Genomic DNA, 16,965 nt, shown 5'->3' on the forward strand with positions numbered 1-16,965 from the left:
CAATTTTGCTCGGGAAGTTTAGAAGGATTGGGGTCGGAATTGCTGGAGTTGTGGGATTTTCTATGAGGGCACAAAGTGACAGTTTAGGTGGAAATGGGCGAGTGAACGAGTGGGAAAGAACCAAGTACTTATAGGCGGGCAGACATGTCAATGTACCTCTGTATGTACAAGTACATCTCGGCTCATTGGCCGTGGTGCAACGACTACATCCCATTATCACGAGGCCACTAGTAGTTCTATAATAATTCGGGCACGTAAAGGGGATCGGACATTTTGTAGAGAGAGAAACCACGAGTATTTGGTCGTTATTATATTAAAGAAACATATATATTTTCCCCGCGTACGATGGCTTCTAGCCGCTACCTTTTAGGTTTATAACGCCCTCATACTAGAATACCTATCCGCCAACCGCTCAGTCCCCGTTTCCGCACTCAGTCAGCTTTCTATGCCGTTCCTAGCTGTTGTCAAACTGCGGTAATTAAAAGGCATTTCATTGGCTTATGAGCCTCCAGGGGAGGGTTCCTGATATTTCCATTAACGAACCGGACCATATAGGCTCGGTAAACTACAACACTTACAGGCTCGGGATATGGGTTTGGTCCCACGACTCCATCATCAACTTGATTCTCGCCCTGATACCCCCATTTTCCGCCATCTAATTCGCTCTGGTCATATGAGTAGGCGATGGGCTCCATATTTGAGGTTGTCACTGCTCCGAACGAAGTTTGTTTTGGGTAAAAAGGCTGTTGAACCATCCTAGGGAGGTGCATGTCAGCAGATTCGAGTATTTCGAGGGACTCGTCAAAAAACCGACCTTTTTGAAGGTGACTTGTTGACGGAAAGTTCGTGTGCTGAAAAACAAGAGCCTTCTCTAGCACGAGTCAGAGAAACAATGTTGAGGGTCGGTAATAGCCAGGGAGGCGTTGGAAATAAGTTTCCAAGTAGAGCCTTGGGACGTTAAGGTAATTTTCGACAAGTGTCCCCCAAATATCCCATAGTGCGATGGTTCCAGGGCGTAGCCCCTGAGAGAAAGTGTGCGAGAGCGTTCGCCACAACCTGCTGCTTAAACCAATGGGATTCCATGAGGCAGACGCGTTGGAATGGCTCTGCAGAACCGGCGGACCAAAGTCTCTCATCCGCTTTCCTCTCGAGGGAGCAACACCGCCTGGATACTATAGTCGCTCCGCCATATTAATGGATGTAGTCGGGTCGTACATGGCGGAGGGAAAGGCTGTCGAGCGGCTGGAGGGGATATGATAGACGCATGGTCGAGGGTATTCGACGCAGTCGACGCTCGAACGAAGACGCTAAGCCTTGGGGTCAGAAGTGAAGCGCCCCTGCTTGAACCCCTCGGATGGGATTCAGCCCAATAACACAATGAGATCTGATGGGCGTCGCCGATCTCGATGCAATGTTCGCCCTGAAATCATCACCAAGGTGTAGCTAGAAGACGAGGAAACCGGAACCCCAGGCAGTGTCCTCTAACTTGGGCTCGGGCCGCCCCTTCAACCCTGGTCTAAACATCCAATTTCTCGGCAACCGGAGTGGGAAGTAGTTGCCCCGGTTGCTTTGGGCCTACTGGGGACTAAACAAGCAGCAAGTGAAGGGTTGAACAGTGATGTCTGCCAGCGCTCAGAGAAAGAATGGAAACAGAGCGGCCCCAGTGGAATTGCCATCTTCATTCTTCCAGTATCGCCCTCTTGTTTGGCCAAATATTTCGTCTTCAATTTCATATTGTGCGTCTATCTCGCTTCGCATCCTGATACCCTGGCTATGGGTTCTTATCCATCACCCTTTGTTATTTAAAAATGAATATGCATTGATGAAGCCCAAACATTTTCAAATCAAAAGTAGGTCTTCAAGTGAAGACGTTTCTGGAGCTTTCAGGGGCACCGCACACGCCAAAGAACGTGGATTTACCACCCATTCAGCCAAATACAGCCGGGGACACAGTGCGTGCACTTCGTACACCGCACTGAACCTATCGTCAAGGTTTCCAGCACCTTGACGGGGACTCTGGAATGGCGCATAGCAAGAGGAACCGAAACCCGCATCTGACGTTGATAAAAGCACATGACATGACGGATGAAGAGACCAAAATATAATGTGTTGGCACCGCCGCTGTCGCGGTTACCTTCCAGATGTCACTGGTTCAACAGATACTTCGAAGATGCATGTCGGGCAGACCCATGCAACTTGGCCGGCCATCGAACCACTTGGGGACGACAGTAATGCTGTCAATGCATCGGCATGGCAGTGTAGCTAGACACTTGTCTAAGCTTATGGGCTATCTTCAGATCATATTTTCCTTCTAATACCAGTCCAAGTGATGCTGAGATGAAACCATCAAGGCCTCGCTTCCTGAAAACATACATCTTTCAAAACCGAACAGAAAATTATCGAGGCAACGCCACGCACTAGACACGCCTCAGTGTTCTGAGCTGGGTCGTTGCTGATGAGATAGGGGCTGGTAGGGATTCCGAAATAAACGCTGTAAATGAGAGTATTGCCACGTCGGAGTTCTTCTGGCATCTGGCTCGGTTTATGTGGAAGGAAGGGATGAACATCATTTAAATATTTCGTGGAGTGTGCTCCGGACTTCGAGTAGGCGGGTGCGCTGTGGTGCCCTCTTTATCCGTGCCTTGCTTGGTACATGTACACATCCCGCGTCCCGGAACATCACGCATGAGATGAGATGAGATAGGACAGGACGGCTGAAGGGGGAAGGAGGAAGCGTGTTCGTGTTCCCCTTACTCGTATGGTATCACCTCACCCCCCCACGCAGTCTTTGTAAGTGATACAACCGCCGAAGTTACTATAACGTACGAGTAACTGTTATGTTGGTGAAATGCCCGTCTTCGGGGAGGATGCGGGGGATCGAACTCTACACATATTAATGGTTGAAGCCATCCGCACATTTCAGCTGGCCTTCATTGCCTACCTACCTAGGTGTGTTTATGGTTACCTAGGTAGGGAGATTCTCAATGGTATAGAGGGCAAATCGTTGATGTGGTGTTGGACAAACAAATGTTTAGCGCCTGATGGGTTCGCTACAGTAGGCCACTGCTAGAGTCGAGATGTCAAACCCAAAAAAGTAATACTCTTTCCAGATGACAATGGCCACGGCGGCTCCCTTGAGAAGACCAAGAAGAGTCTGAAGCCTTTACCTTTTGCTACCTAAGGTAGGTACTCTGCAACGCTGTTTCCGTCCTCCAAAGTATTGGGCGCAACATTCCCAACACGTCTATGATAGACCTGGGCCACGAAAGGAGAATTCAGTCGCAAGACGAGTACTCGACTGCAGCAACCGCTGCAGTCCTTACTGGAGATTTACAATGCCTATTAAAGGTTCGCAACTAGGTAATCCTTAGTAAGTAATCATCCAACCAGGTGTTGCAGAACTATCACACGTCCGCTTCTAGCCAACTTGGCACTCACCTGGCAGGTTTTGCACATCGTTCGAATCCAGTCTCGTCGTGTATATGGAAGCTTATCCTCTACTTAGATTCTAAACTCAGTATCGATACTCCAACATGCGATTCCTTCGAGGTTGCCAGGTCTCTCTACTATCATAATGCAACCCACCCTTGAAACCAGCCCCTCAGGCCGACCCGACAACACTTGCCCAGGGTCGAGAGCGCTTTGTTTACAGCATCAAGCATTTGCTCGAAAACATAATATCAACCATGTTTTATATTGGGGGAGTAAATTAACTGTTGTCTTTGTTATGTTTTAGGGGAAATACTAATGGGAAAAGGGGCTCACTTTAACCAGGCGAGGCTGCACAACTTCGCCATCAATAATAGACCAGGGAACGAAAGAATATACCTCTTGATGATGAGGTACCAGTAGAAAAACTGTGGCAGCGGTCTAGGCTGTGCAATACCTAGGCCTCCAGCACTCCTTTTGGCGATCCTCCCCGAATGTCTTTCTTCACCCATCGAACTTCAAGAACGGCCCCTCGCACAATACGCCGTACACATCCTTTCCATTATGGACTGTCTTTACCAAAGGACTACACCCATTCCTTTACCTTATTCGAAAGAACTGCGCCCTAGAAGGGGCAAGAGAGCACAAGAGGGCAGCGAAAAATAGGGGGCCCATCCGTCTCTTCAACAAGAAGCCGGGCTTCAACGCACAATACGGCCGGCATACCGCGATAATCTATCTTCTACCGAATGGCAGCATGCTGCCTTGCTACCCGTTGTGAATATTGGGGACCTATCAGCCATAATGCAACATTTCGGGCTCTGTGAGAAAAAGGTGTTCGGGCCAGGGCAAGGCATATCAAAGCCGGCTTTTCTTTACACTCAACCTTCGCTCTGCCCGTCGCCAACGTGTCATTTGGGGAATTATTGAGTCGTCATTTCCCGGCATTATTGAAGATGGGGGTTGTGAGATTTCGCCTCGAGCCATCAGATTAGATCCGCCAGTGTATTTATAGTTGTGCTACTATCGTAAGTTTATGTTTTTGGCGGAATACATACAAACAGAACGCTTTATGCTGACCACTTGAAAGCTGACCACTAGCAATGCTACTCCGTGGACTTAGGACACCTAAAACGAAGCTCGACCGTCAGAGTTGTTATTGGTAGATAAGCAAAATAATTGGATTGGGTGCTTGCAGCAGCCGGAGCAGCTCACTACTCCCATCTATCGAAGTTCAAGTGGTAGAAAACATTGCTGGAGGCGAAGCCTTGCAAATGGAGTTAACGTATCCGGAACGCCCCACCGGACATGACAACGAGTTAGCTGGGCCACCCATAGCTATCTCCGCTCTTCGAGCACCTAGTGAATGGTAGGGGAGCGGGCCGCACTATGGCTTGCAGATATACCTTAACGTCCATTTGTTATTCAGTTACGTAGCCAGCAACAAGGGGCAAACTCTTCACGGCACCAACTCTCCGACTCTCCGACGGGTGGTGCTTGCAATCGGGGATTAAGACTACGAGGAGTCCCAATATGACTGAAGGTTTCCGCAGGTGTTAGATTCAGGATCGCACAACGATGCTCGATTTTGAGATCTCATAAGGGCACGAGGGGGGACACCCGGACTGGCGGATGTTTATTCGACGGCAAGATTCCAGTTGCGTATTCAAGGCATAACCCATGAAGGCCTTGAAATACCTTGCTTAAAGCTCGATCATTGCTGTCCAAGCTCTTAAAAGACATCCTCGCATATGATCTGCGAAATATTTTTACTTTGCATACCGAATGCATTCAAGTGCCCAAAAGATACGGCCGATGTGTGAGAAAGAACAAAACGAACACCAGGAATAGCCAAAGCTTCGGCCGAACGATATGACTTGCTGTAGACCTCATACTACCTAGCATCGCCAGCAACGAGCACCAGGATGAATGGCTAAGGACGGGATTGGAGAGGAACTAGTGATAACCCAAAGTACTGGAAAGAAAGTATTTACTGCCCGCCAATCGACACGATTTCTTGAGGATGGTTTTCCGCCTTGGCCCTTCAAGTTTAATAGATTGTAAAACATTTGGTAGGGGCGGAGGACTTCGCACCTAGAGCAAAACCTGTACTTGGAGTTGGTCTGGCCTATAGTTGGGCAGCTAGAACTAAAGATACTCTTTACGGTGTTGGTTGAATATGGGGATCTGGCCCCTTTTCCTCGCGTTCAAGACCCTCACTCGAGCCGAGGAATTAATTCCTTGGTGGTGTGAAAAAGGTTCCCCACCTTCAACGACGGATTTGATACGCAACACTAGCTCGCATACGGTATATTTTCCTGAATAGCTTCCCGCAGATGACTCAACCTTACGAAAGAAAGGTGACAACAATACCTCTAAAGCAGTTTCAAGAACCTAGGGATGGCTACGCGAATGGCTCTAACAACCAATTACATGACACCGCTCCGTCCGTATAGTAAGTTGTAAACTTGTCTTTTCGTACCATGGCGGATCATTACAGAATATTTCAGCCCTTGTAGTTGCATTTCCCAATCATCGGCTGGTACTGTACAATGTACGTTGTCCCTATAACAATATTTGCCTATAGAATGATTTTTCCCACCCCGTTCCGTCATGGTCGGCCCGTCTGGAAGAGCTTCCGGCGGGATATATATAGGATAGTAGCAGGTGAAACCCCCATGTCTAGTCCACCGGTTGTCGGAGAAAACAAGTCTATGATATTTATCCATTGACATGACTAGGGGGCAGTCCCAAATGGCTTCGAAGATTTTGCGATCAGATCCGAAGACGTCGCCCCAAAAAGACCCTGGCGGTCCTCTATGGTTCGACTCGCTCAATCCCGAAGCAAGTTTAGCAGAGGGTCCAAAGTACCAGACAAGTACCTGTCGTGATATAGCCTCGTTGCGATGTTGATGTTTTGTGTTTGTTCGCGATGTCGTTTTGATCATGGATCTTTGATGATGTTGGAATTCAGTGAATATGGTTCGTAGACGCGACAGCAACTGCCGCTTAGTAGCATGGGCCAACTACCGGAGTGGCTGTACGTACCAATCATTGAGTTATGAAATCTATTTAAAAGACAAAAGCTAATTATGTTATGCAAGGCATAATGATAATGAAGCTTCTTTTCTTGGTTATCAGCATGCTACCGTGAGATACGATGACCTTGGAAATTTTTGAAATGGAAGATTGGAGATTGCAGTGTGTGGAAAGACGGTGTATATAGTATATGGTATTTTTCATGATGTGAAGCATCCCTTGGTCTTTGTCCTGGTGGTCCTCTTTGACCGTACCAACCGCCCGACACACATACCCCTATTTCCTCTCAGAACATGTCTAGACAGCTGCCTGCTAGATTCTTAGCAGGAACTCCCAGTATCTCATATCATCGTATGTTATGCGCAGACTGGACCTGGGTACTGTCTCCAAGTGAGTAGACCGTGACCAAGGATATACAATCTCAGCCGGGGCGCCGGCGATCATGTTCTCTTGTCCGACAAGGCTGTTGGACCCCCGCCAAGGGTGCTGTGAGCAATCCCCAAAACAAGGACTCTATTCCACACATAAATCAGGTTTGCTGTGGGCGGTAGAGAAATGTAAATAGCATGCTTGTCTGGGATGAAGCCTCCGACTCTCTCTAGGGGAGAGTGGAAGCAGTCCTGGACTCCTGGAGTGGCATTCTCTGTCCCCGGCCAGCGCCATCTGCAACGGCACATCCAGCCACCAACTCCTGTCCACTGAATTTTGCCCTTTAAACTCCTGTTGCTTGGTTGCCATATGATTATGGAATCGCGGTCACTACTCATCTACCTGGTACGCGTTGCGCTCTCTATAGTGCATCTCTCGCATGCCTCGGGCGAGTCGCGACTAGGTCCTGAATCCTGCTACAGCGTCTGATTTAAGACCATTCATAATTGGAGAGTCCGAGCCCAGAGCTGGGAGCGCTAGATAAACGGATCCGTAGCCAAGATTCGTGTTTTCAGCCTCATGTGGATGGCGGCTCACGGTCCATGACTGCAACCGTCCGGAAGGCATTCGAAGGCAGACCTGCTCCAGGTCGGCCTCCAAACTGGCCGAAAGATTACGGGACGTCGCCGCTAGGGTATGGTGTTGTCCATCCCACCCCGCCCATACACCGCTCCGCTGCACCGCTGCTGTCAAGACTCAAGATACGCTGGAAGGCTGGTGCTTTGGTTGCCAAACAACTCCAGACGTCAACAACGCGACGATCCTGGCCTATCAAATGCCGCCTCACATCGTCCTGGGGGTAACCAATGCTTGTACCCCTTGTAATCGGGTCCCATCACGGTTAGCTTTTGTTTGCCCTCTTTAGGACTGAATTTCTTTTTTATTGGAGCCTTCAGAGTTGTAAATAGGACGTGTTCTCCCCAAGTCTTCCTCGAGTTTGTCTCGCGGACACCAGTCCTGGCTCACACACATCACTGACATCAGCAAACCAAAGGGTACGAGAGTCCAAAATCCCATCGATATCGCCTTCTGTGGGTCTTCTAGACAAAAAGTGTATCGCTGAAGATATTCCGGTTACCCAGCCCCTCTCAACTCGCGTAATATAGAGATTCTCGCCCGACGACACGGTAGACTCAGTGCTCGTCTTCACAGGTAAGACCCCGAAACCTCCACCCTTATTCTCTGCTGACCATAACGCACATAGCGAGGCCTCCAAATCCGCCAGTGACCAATCTATCTACGAGATATCCCTATTGTAGTTGAAGAGATGACGATGCCGTCCGCTCCGCCTGCAGAATCTCCTTCGAATTCCCCTCTACCTCCCAGCGTAGACGACAGCTCCATGGGTCAGATTTACAAATCCGAGGGGAAACAGCTTCAAATTCCAGTTTCTCATGGGTTCATCGACCCTCCATCGCGGCCCGTTGTGCCAGTATGTATCCACCTCCCTACTATCCGTTGAGCAATGCGCTAACGTAGCGACAAAAAGCGACCCCTGCCATCAAAGCCGTCGAAACTTGCTCAACGAACACAATAATTAGATTCAACTTTTAAATGGAGTTGAATCATCAAGTCCATCTTCTTACATCATTGAAGTTTTGGCCCCTGGTAGCTGACAACATTTCGGCGTTCGGCCCCGTGGCTACAATGTATGTCGTTTCCACCGCACTAATACTGCAAATGGTTCTCCTAAGGTGGTGGATTTTCTGGAAAAAGCTCGGTAGCATTATGGTATCACGGCTGCTACGACTCGTCTCATTTATCAATCTGGAGTAGGAACAAAAATTTAGATGATAGATACACTAGAATGATATAACTGATACATTTCGTGGCAATGAAAGTGGTTTCCGTTTTCAATTGGGATAGGTACTTAGAGATCAAGCAAAAAGCAAAAAGCAAAAAGTCTTCTCCTAGGTAATATTCGTACTTGCCAATTGGCCAAAAGTGAGATGATATATAAACAGTTCATCGTAGGGAAATACCTAGTGGATGGATGCACCGTGCTTCTCGTCTCTAATAATGTCAGCTATGTTGAAAGACGAGTCCCAATCACGCACCACAGTGGAATCTTATGTTAGATCAACCATGTCTCAGCTAGGGGGCATACAGACCTAGTATTCTCACGCATAGGGTTTGCTACTTGCCTAGATACGCAATATACTTACATGACAGATGCTCAAGTTGAAAACTTCTCCCAATCATATAATCCGTGCTGCTTTCTTGACGGAATTTCTCGATACCTATGGAGATGCAATTCATAGAACTTGTTTACATTCAATTTCTTTACGTGAAATTAGGTCTCGTTATTGGCGTCGCAGCAATACGGTAACACCTTTATATCTATTGTTAAAAGTTACCCCAGAGGAAGGTATACCGGGTTTTATGGAGGTTAATATTGCGACAACTAGAAGTCTTGTAGTGAGGAGATTGAAAGTAAAGTGAGAAAGGCTTAAAAAGTTAAGATGCATATGCATTGCCTAAAACAGACCATTAGACCTACATGGGAACGGCCTCGGTCGTAGTCATGGGAAAGCAAATATTGTTGTAACCTATAGTGACTGAGGACAGGAGTGATGGTGTATATTTCTAACTCTCGGTGAAGGCATCAATAGCACGAGCTAATGACAACATAGTCAAGGTAAAGAAACGATATATTTATAAAGTCAAAGGCTTAGGGTTAAATGTATTATTGTCTCATTAATTTTAAGAGTTCTGCCATTGGCTACATAATAGCCATCTAGTACTTAGGCCCGATTGATCCAAAATGGGATATCTTCAAGGGATCCCCAGCAATTTTATAATTTTAGCTTCTGGCGCTAACTTCGTACCTTAGACTGACTACTGTGGCCGATAAAATACCACTTATGCAGTTTATTTTTCTGAGAAGTGGTAGAATCTAGTCAGGTTATAATAAAGGTTATATAAATAGATGCTACTCGGCTTTCGCAAGGTTGGGTATGCCCAAAGAGATCCCAACTACCCCGCTTTCATCTACCAACCAATTTCCATATACAAAGTACTTACCTAGCGACTCGCGACCACCGTCGTTGAACATTCACAATTTTCACTGTCTAGTAAAATATCACTAAAACGTCAAAGAAAGATCAATTCTGTATTCCGTTCTAAGTTGCCCGCTAATTCTCGCCCTCGAGTCTCGCGGCTCTCGCCTAACCACACTTTCGACAAGACTCAGTTAAAATTACCCCTTACTGGGCGAGCAGAAACCGTTGCTATCTGAGTCTAGCAGGCAGGAACAGTACTGTCACCAACAACAGAGGTAAGACATCATTCATTCTCTAGGCATATGATTCGTGTGGTGAGAGCAGTGTGGCCCCATGGGGGTAGCCTGAAAGGGTGTGCGAGAAGATCTCGGGACTGGATCGAAGGATAAGCGCAAGTAACGCGCCAATACCTCATTGCCTCTCTGCCACGCTTGTGCAACCATTGTGAAAGGCAATCGAGTAGTTGACGCCTGAATACATCTAAGGCAGACTTGACAAGATATTACTTTCTGCCCAACAGGAGGAGGTGCTGGCCATGCAGTAAGCATGGCAACGGTAGATTTAGAGCTGGGTGAAAGGGGCTCTGCTGGTGCAAGTGCATCGCGATGCAGTAACTATCTTCAGCTACGTGTCTGTCCGCAGGACTAGATAGTATGGCAGTTCCAAGACCGTCAAGCGCCCCTATTCCCGAGCAGGTCAGCGCTCCCATTCTGAGAAGATATGCTTACACCCCCAGCCTCGATAGCGCGTACCGAAAAGAAACACCATTCGTAGTGGACATGGGAATAGAAGTCAGCGAAGATGGACCAAGACAGCGTCGCGGGGCAGCTGTTGAAGTGGAGTCAAGCTCTCAAGAGCCGAACCCCATATTGACTCCAAGCTCAAGCAATGGCGAAGGAGATGGAGACACGACTGGTAACACAAGAACGTATAGCATTAAGATGGCCGCTAACGCCTGTTAAAAGCTGACCTTGCAGCGAAATTGTCCAGTATTCAACAACTCCTTGCTAAGTTGCCATGGCCCCCCTTTTCGAACAGAGCCGACGGCACTCGGGATGCGTCTAGCAATGAAGAGTATTGTGCAAAGGTCAAATATGACAAACGTAAGTAATTCCTCACGACCCAACCGTTATGAAAATTAAACGAGGCTAACATATTGTTTGCTTGTATAGTTGAGGAGTATATGCTTGGTATACCTCGTCTCGCAGCGCTGCAAGACTCCAACGATAGCTTTTGCATGGCTCGCAGATTCGGGTATGCAGGGATGCGGGTAGTTCTACACAAGGCGATGGTGTTAGACCAGCTGCTAAAGAAATTACATCAACTCGATGTATCGGATAATGCAGATGATAGTCTAAGGTACAGATTGTCAAGTGGGGAATATTATGAGGGACGCCCGGGATGGGACGCAGCGCAAAACAAGTTGATGCAAGAAATAGAGACTAAGCTGACTGGGTACTGTGAGCAGAAGGAGCTGGTTCATATAAAGTCTATGACATACTAATAACAAGTAGGGGACTTCTGGCTTAAATATGTCGATGTTAGAGCACTCGCTCAGGTGCCAGAACATAACCATCGAAGCGTCCTAAATTGGCTGGAAACATATCAGCCTATTTACGAAGGTGAAGAGGACTTCTTGTTCGTAATAGACGACCTTGTCGCTGCAAAACGAGATGGTGGTGCTACTAAGCATACAAGTAAGATCGACGAGCTGATAGATGCAAACATGCACAAAATCCCGAGAGGTCTGCTCAACGTACGTTTCTATTCTGGGCCCCGAAGCCTTCCTGGTCAAAGCTTTTAGAAGCTGATATATGTTTTAGCTACTTTTCCGCGATAAGAATCAGGACAAAAAAAGCGAGGATGGTCAAATCCATCACCTAACATCGGCTCGGCTTGTGATCACCGGAAGATTCATCGTAGCCATCATCGCTGTCATCACCATGCTCATGCCCATATTGTTAATGTTCCTGCTCGACTTGCGCAAGGTTATCATGGCAAGCATAGTGGCTAGCTTTGTGGTCATCTTCATGACGTTGACGATCCTGGTGGTTGACGTGACGGCAGACAACTTGTTTCTCTGCATCGCCGGGTATGAGATCTTGAATCCAGCGAAGTATGGAGATAATGCTGACACTAAGGAATAGCTATTGTGCTATTCTTGTGGCAATATTAGGCAACACAATGGCTCAAGGGAATGGTAGTTGCAGCTGCAACGGGCCAAACTGAATCAGCAGACGTCCTTAGATGTGGTGCTAGAGTTAGATGGATAGCTCGTCATCGGTCGTAGATACTAGGACCAGTTAAAAGTGTTTACTTGTCGTCTAATATTCGAAAAGGTCGCAATTGAATATTTGATATCTCGGAGCTGACTCTTGACCGACATTTGGAGATTGTACTCCAGGTGAAGTGTTCGGCATAGGCACACGTGCAGCACAGCACGGGGACAGATACAGGATTAATGAGAGGTTAAAACAGAGCCCTTCCGAGAGCAATAACAATAAGGAACGTAGTGTGAAACAGTATAGCGGAGCAAGGAGGTTCTGAAGTTGGCGTGGAAAATAAAGTACCTCCGTACCAGTAAGGGTTCTTGAGCACTGCTTACTCCGTATGGGGTAATTTCGGCTGCTTCGTACGCAGTGATATGTGCAGTGGTACGAAGTAAGCCGGACGACAGTTCCCGACGCCCCAACCGACCAAACAAACAGCAGGTCTGGTTTCCGCTGTTTCTACACAGCTCTCCAAAGTATTGTTTCTCCCATTGCTCTGTGTAACGCTGTCTTGTTGAGCTACATATTCCGATGAATTCCTTCTTGCGAAACGCCGGGTCGGCGGTTGTATTGTTCGGTATCACCTACCAATAATGGTGGCTTGAAGATTTGCTGTTTGTGAGCATCGGCAATGGCCGTGCTATGCAATCAATCTATCGATGAGTTCCCTTACAATTGTCACCGCCTACGCCACGTAAGACTGGAGGGCTGTGAGGATCTCTGGCTGGACGATGATGCCCGCGTCCTGTATGCCGCTTGCTCTGGATCCATCGCTCGATCTCAATGGAACCAAGGATAAGCAGAAAGTCATTGCTGTATAATTACTACGTTACTCTACTTATGTGCTCCGTACGGAGGCAGCAACGGGCAAAAAGGAATCTAGTATTCTCAGGCAAAGAACTCGACAATTAAACGAATCGGAAAGCATGGCGAAACATACTGGCTAATAAATATTGCACACCAGGATGTCGAGGCTGAATATTTCTATGCGACGCCCTTGTTGGTCAGAGCTCATGGCGCTCAATATTGATTCTCCTGGGGAAGATAGCTTTTTCGGCATGCACAGCATCAAGCCTGTTGGGTACGGTGGCGCCACTGGCGACGGAACTCTAGATCTTGTGGGCTTCGACGTCGAAATCGTGGACGAGAGGACTCTTCGCTTTTGGCTAATCAACCAGCGGCCGCCAGTTGATGCGAACAAAAAGTACCTTGATCCGAAGAAGATAGGGGGCAAACGCAACTGTGGATGTGTTTGAGCTAAAGCGTGGTGAGGACAAGATGATGCATATCAAGACGGTCGCAGATCCAGCCGTATACTCTCCAAATGGTATTGCAGCAATGGGAGATGGGATATTTGTGACAAGCAACGACCACTCGGGCAAAGGTTAGTATCCGTGGGATTCCTATTTTATCCTAGGGCCTTTTTCATGCATTTTTAAGCTAACAAACTTGCATGAAATAATTGGTCTCGTACGTTCTCCGCCCTTCAGAACGGAATTTACAAGCTTGCTAACTATTTCCAGCGCAAAGAATTTGATCTCCTCATTGGTGGCGGCAACGTTGCCTATTGCGCTTCTTCGGGCACCTGCCACCCCACCACGGCAAATAAACTATTTTTTTTCTCGAATGGCCTTACGCGTGGTGCTGATGGTTTGGTGTACGTTCCCAGCTCCCTGACTGATGGAGCTCAAGTCATGCGACTTAATCCCAATGGTATACTTGAGCTACTCGACGTCATCAAGCTCGGTATACTGGTGGATAGCCTGGCGGTCTATAAAAAAGGTGATATTTACGCCGCCGGCCTACCAAAATTTTTGGAAATCATTGGCACCATGGATGATCCCTTTGGTAAGGATGCTCCCTCGACAGTATGGCGCATCACTAGGGATGTCAACGGCTACACGGCAGAAAAGATTCTCGAGGATAAGGAAAAACGAATCTTAAGTGGAGTTACGACTGCGAGGCATGATGTTAAGACTAGAAGACTGTCTATGGGAGGTAAGCAATCCACATCCTCTCTGCTCGAGTGATACCCTACTACCTTTTCTCTGCCAAATTTAAATTAGATATCGTGGGTTTAGCTGATTTTGATAGCCGCGTTGACTCCATACATGATGATCTGTGATCCGAAGTAGGGATTTAAGAGACCATTCATTTTACATTGCAACTGGAGCGGCAACATTTCTAAGCTTGCCAATCGCGTGAAGTCGTCCAAATCAATAAATGAGCAGAAACACACGGTATCCGTAAGGAGGCTAATAGGCTAAATCGTAGCTGCGGCAAGGAATATGTTTTCGAAATAGGTAAGGTCTTACTTGGGACGGATCTAATGCTGCCAATCAACAGTGTACAGCTAGGATTATGCTGCCCCACATGAGATCAGCCTACATGCTCAGAAATCGATGGAGACAATAGCATATATTCCTTGGGTTTATAATGACTAATAGTAAATTTCACCTATGAGTACAGTTTGTCGCAATTTTGCTAACCACCGTGTCTTGGATAGATCCTACGTCTCAAGCACATTACCTTGATTCCCTCCCACTCCACCTAAACATAAAAACCTGAACAGACAGTCGGCCGCCGAGGCGCTGTGGCCGCGTTCATGCACATTACAGTAAGCCTTTTGTACTCCTCAGTTTTAATGTACCGGACGGATGTGTGCTTGCTAGAAGGAGATATTTTATGATTGGACATGGGAGTTAGGGCTATCAGGCCAATCTACCTATATACGTGACTCGAATGGCCGAATCGGTTCTAACATTCTTTAAATTTCTTAACTCTGAAAACTCAAGTTTCATCTTCCCAATATCTTGGAATTGACTTTTCTACAATGCATCAGTGCAAATATGGTCCTGACTAATACGATGGCATTTACGACTTCTCCTAAACAAACCATCAAGGGGCTTAAGCGAGGTCAAACCCCTATTGTCATGTTCTTGTCTTCCCCCCCTTTAACAAGCTAGTGTAGATCTCTGCCCGATCCCGTTTCCTTTCACTCCCCATACAACATGTAAACTTACACGCCTGCTCAATCAATTTTTGCTCTACTTCTCGTCGCACCTCTATACCAAATCCGCCAAGACTACAAGTCTAGGACTTTTCTATATATATAATGGGCTTTCACTCTATGTTTCTTAAAGAATTCGCCAGTACTTCGAATACGTTTTAATACGATTTTGTATGTGTAATAAGTCTCATCCTAGTATTTCGGGTCTATAGTCTACAGATATTCCTTGTAAATTGTATAGTTTGACAGCTTCGACTACATTTAAAATATTACTTTGCTAGGGATTCATTTTGTGATGTTAGTCCAAGCTAGCTTATCCAAGAAACATCCATACAAAATCACAAATCCATATACTTCGTGAGGTGGCCCCCGTATCGATCTCCATGGACCGTAATCTTGGCCAGCATTTGGGAAAGCTCGGACATATCCTTCTCATCGAGAGAAACACGCTTCAAATTTTCCTGGACTCGGCCAACAGTAGTACATCCAGGGATTGGGATAATCGTGGGATTGCCCCCCTTTTTGCTTTGAGCGGCAACCCAAGCAATCGCAACTTGAGGCATAGTATAGCCCTTCTTCTGCGCCAACTTCTCGATTTCCTCTACCAGCTTTAGATTCAAATCAAAGACATCCGGCTGGAAACGTGGGTAATTCCGGCGGTCATCATTCTCCGTGATATCAGCTAGTTTGCGAATCTGGGCCGTCAGCCAGCCCCGCGAGAGCGGCGCGTAAGCAACAAGGGGAATATTTAACTCAGCGCATGTCTTGGCGACGCCATTGCTAAGGGGGTCAGTCGAAAACAATGACATCTCAACCTCCACGGCTGCAAGAGGATGAACCGCTTGAGCGCGGCGGATAGTGTCCGCATTACACTCGCTAAGTCCAATGCCGCCAATCTTCCCGGCCTTCACGTACTCGGCCAGGGCCTGCATCGTCTCCTCAATTGGTGTTTGAGGATCAATGCGCGCGGGCTCAAAGATGTCGATGAAGGCCTTGCCATCAAGAAGCTTAAGGCAGTTGTCGACGCTCCTTTTGATGCCGGCGGCGCTGCAATCCGGGCCGGTGGGGGTGAATCCACCTTTCATACTAAGGACAACTTTCTTGCTATCCTCAGGATGCTGGGCAAAGTAGTGGTTTAGAAGTTGGAGGGAGTTGGCGTTTGGAGGGCCGTAGAATTCGGCGGCATTCCAGAAATTTGCGCCGTGGTCTAAGGCTGCTTTCATGACCTTTGTGGCGTCATCGTATGAAGTTGGTGGCTCGCGCCAGGTGAGGCCTGTGAGACAATATGAGTATTTGGCATTTTATGTTTACTGATGCGAGTTGGGGTTCCAAGTTTAAAGGGGAGCTCGTCCTCATACCCATCAATCCAAAACCGACTGGGCCAGCCTCCTTGCCTGCCAGTGCAACTGACATATTGACTCGTAACTCGTTGATAAATTTATCAGAAATTTAGTAGATAATCGGGATGGTAGTCTGGTGGGTTCTTTCAGACAGGCTTCTCCTAGTCATGTGCTGTGGCTATTTTAATTATATGTTCCCGTGCTCTATGACTACCTACCTGACGATGGCTGACGACGCAACAGAACAACAGAAGTGAAATCCGGGGGAGGATGAAGCTGAACGTGGGCCTTCCCGCCTTCCCGCCTAATACTGCCCCCCCTTGGCATGCAGCCAAGCCACTGACGTGACCCGAATACCAGGACGCAAGACGGAGGTGATCTGCGCTTGGCCGCAATGCCGTGCATTGGCTTCCGGAGCGTCGAGTTACGTACCGTACGACGGCAAG

General features: G+C 47.5%; 3 protein-coding genes across 3 annotated transcripts; 2 read left to right on the top strand and 1 right to left on the bottom strand.

The window, feature by feature from the left end:
* Nucleotides 1-10,552: 10,552 nt before the first annotated feature.
* Nucleotides 10,553-12,046, top strand: BP5553_04455 (uncharacterized protein; the record flags this gene model as incomplete). The annotated part of the gene is made up of 5 exons (XM_032013078.1): nucleotides 10,553-10,814; nucleotides 10,865-11,002; nucleotides 11,072-11,359; nucleotides 11,414-11,655; nucleotides 11,723-12,046. 5 exons carry the CDS (start codon nucleotides 10,553-10,555, stop codon nucleotides 12,044-12,046), a joined length of 1,254 nt encoding a protein of 417 aa, XP_031869678.1.
* A 1,109-nt stretch (nucleotides 12,047-13,155) lies between these two features.
* On the top strand, nucleotides 13,156-14,304 carry BP5553_04456 (uncharacterized protein; the record flags this gene model as incomplete). Its single annotated transcript, XM_032013079.1, has 3 exons — nucleotides 13,156-13,419; nucleotides 13,693-14,167; nucleotides 14,264-14,304. The coding sequence occupies 3 exons, from the start codon at nucleotides 13,156-13,158 to the stop codon at nucleotides 14,302-14,304; spliced, it is 780 nt and encodes a 259-aa protein (XP_031869679.1).
* A 1,213-nt stretch (nucleotides 14,305-15,517) lies between these two features.
* BP5553_04457 (Uncharacterized protein) lies at nucleotides 15,518-16,592 on the bottom strand (the record flags this gene model as incomplete). Its single annotated transcript, XM_032013080.1, has 2 exons — nucleotides 15,518-16,452; nucleotides 16,538-16,592. 2 exons carry the CDS (start codon nucleotides 16,590-16,592, stop codon nucleotides 15,518-15,520), a joined length of 990 nt encoding a protein of 329 aa, XP_031869680.1.
* Between the last annotated feature and the right edge of the window lie 373 nt (nucleotides 16,593-16,965).

This window comes from Venustampulla echinocandica (assembly GCF_003357145.1).
Source record: "Venustampulla echinocandica strain BP 5553 chromosome Unknown scaffold_2, whole genome shotgun sequence".
NCBI classification, from domain to species: Eukaryota; Fungi; Ascomycota; class Leotiomycetes; order Helotiales; family Pleuroascaceae; genus Venustampulla; species Venustampulla echinocandica.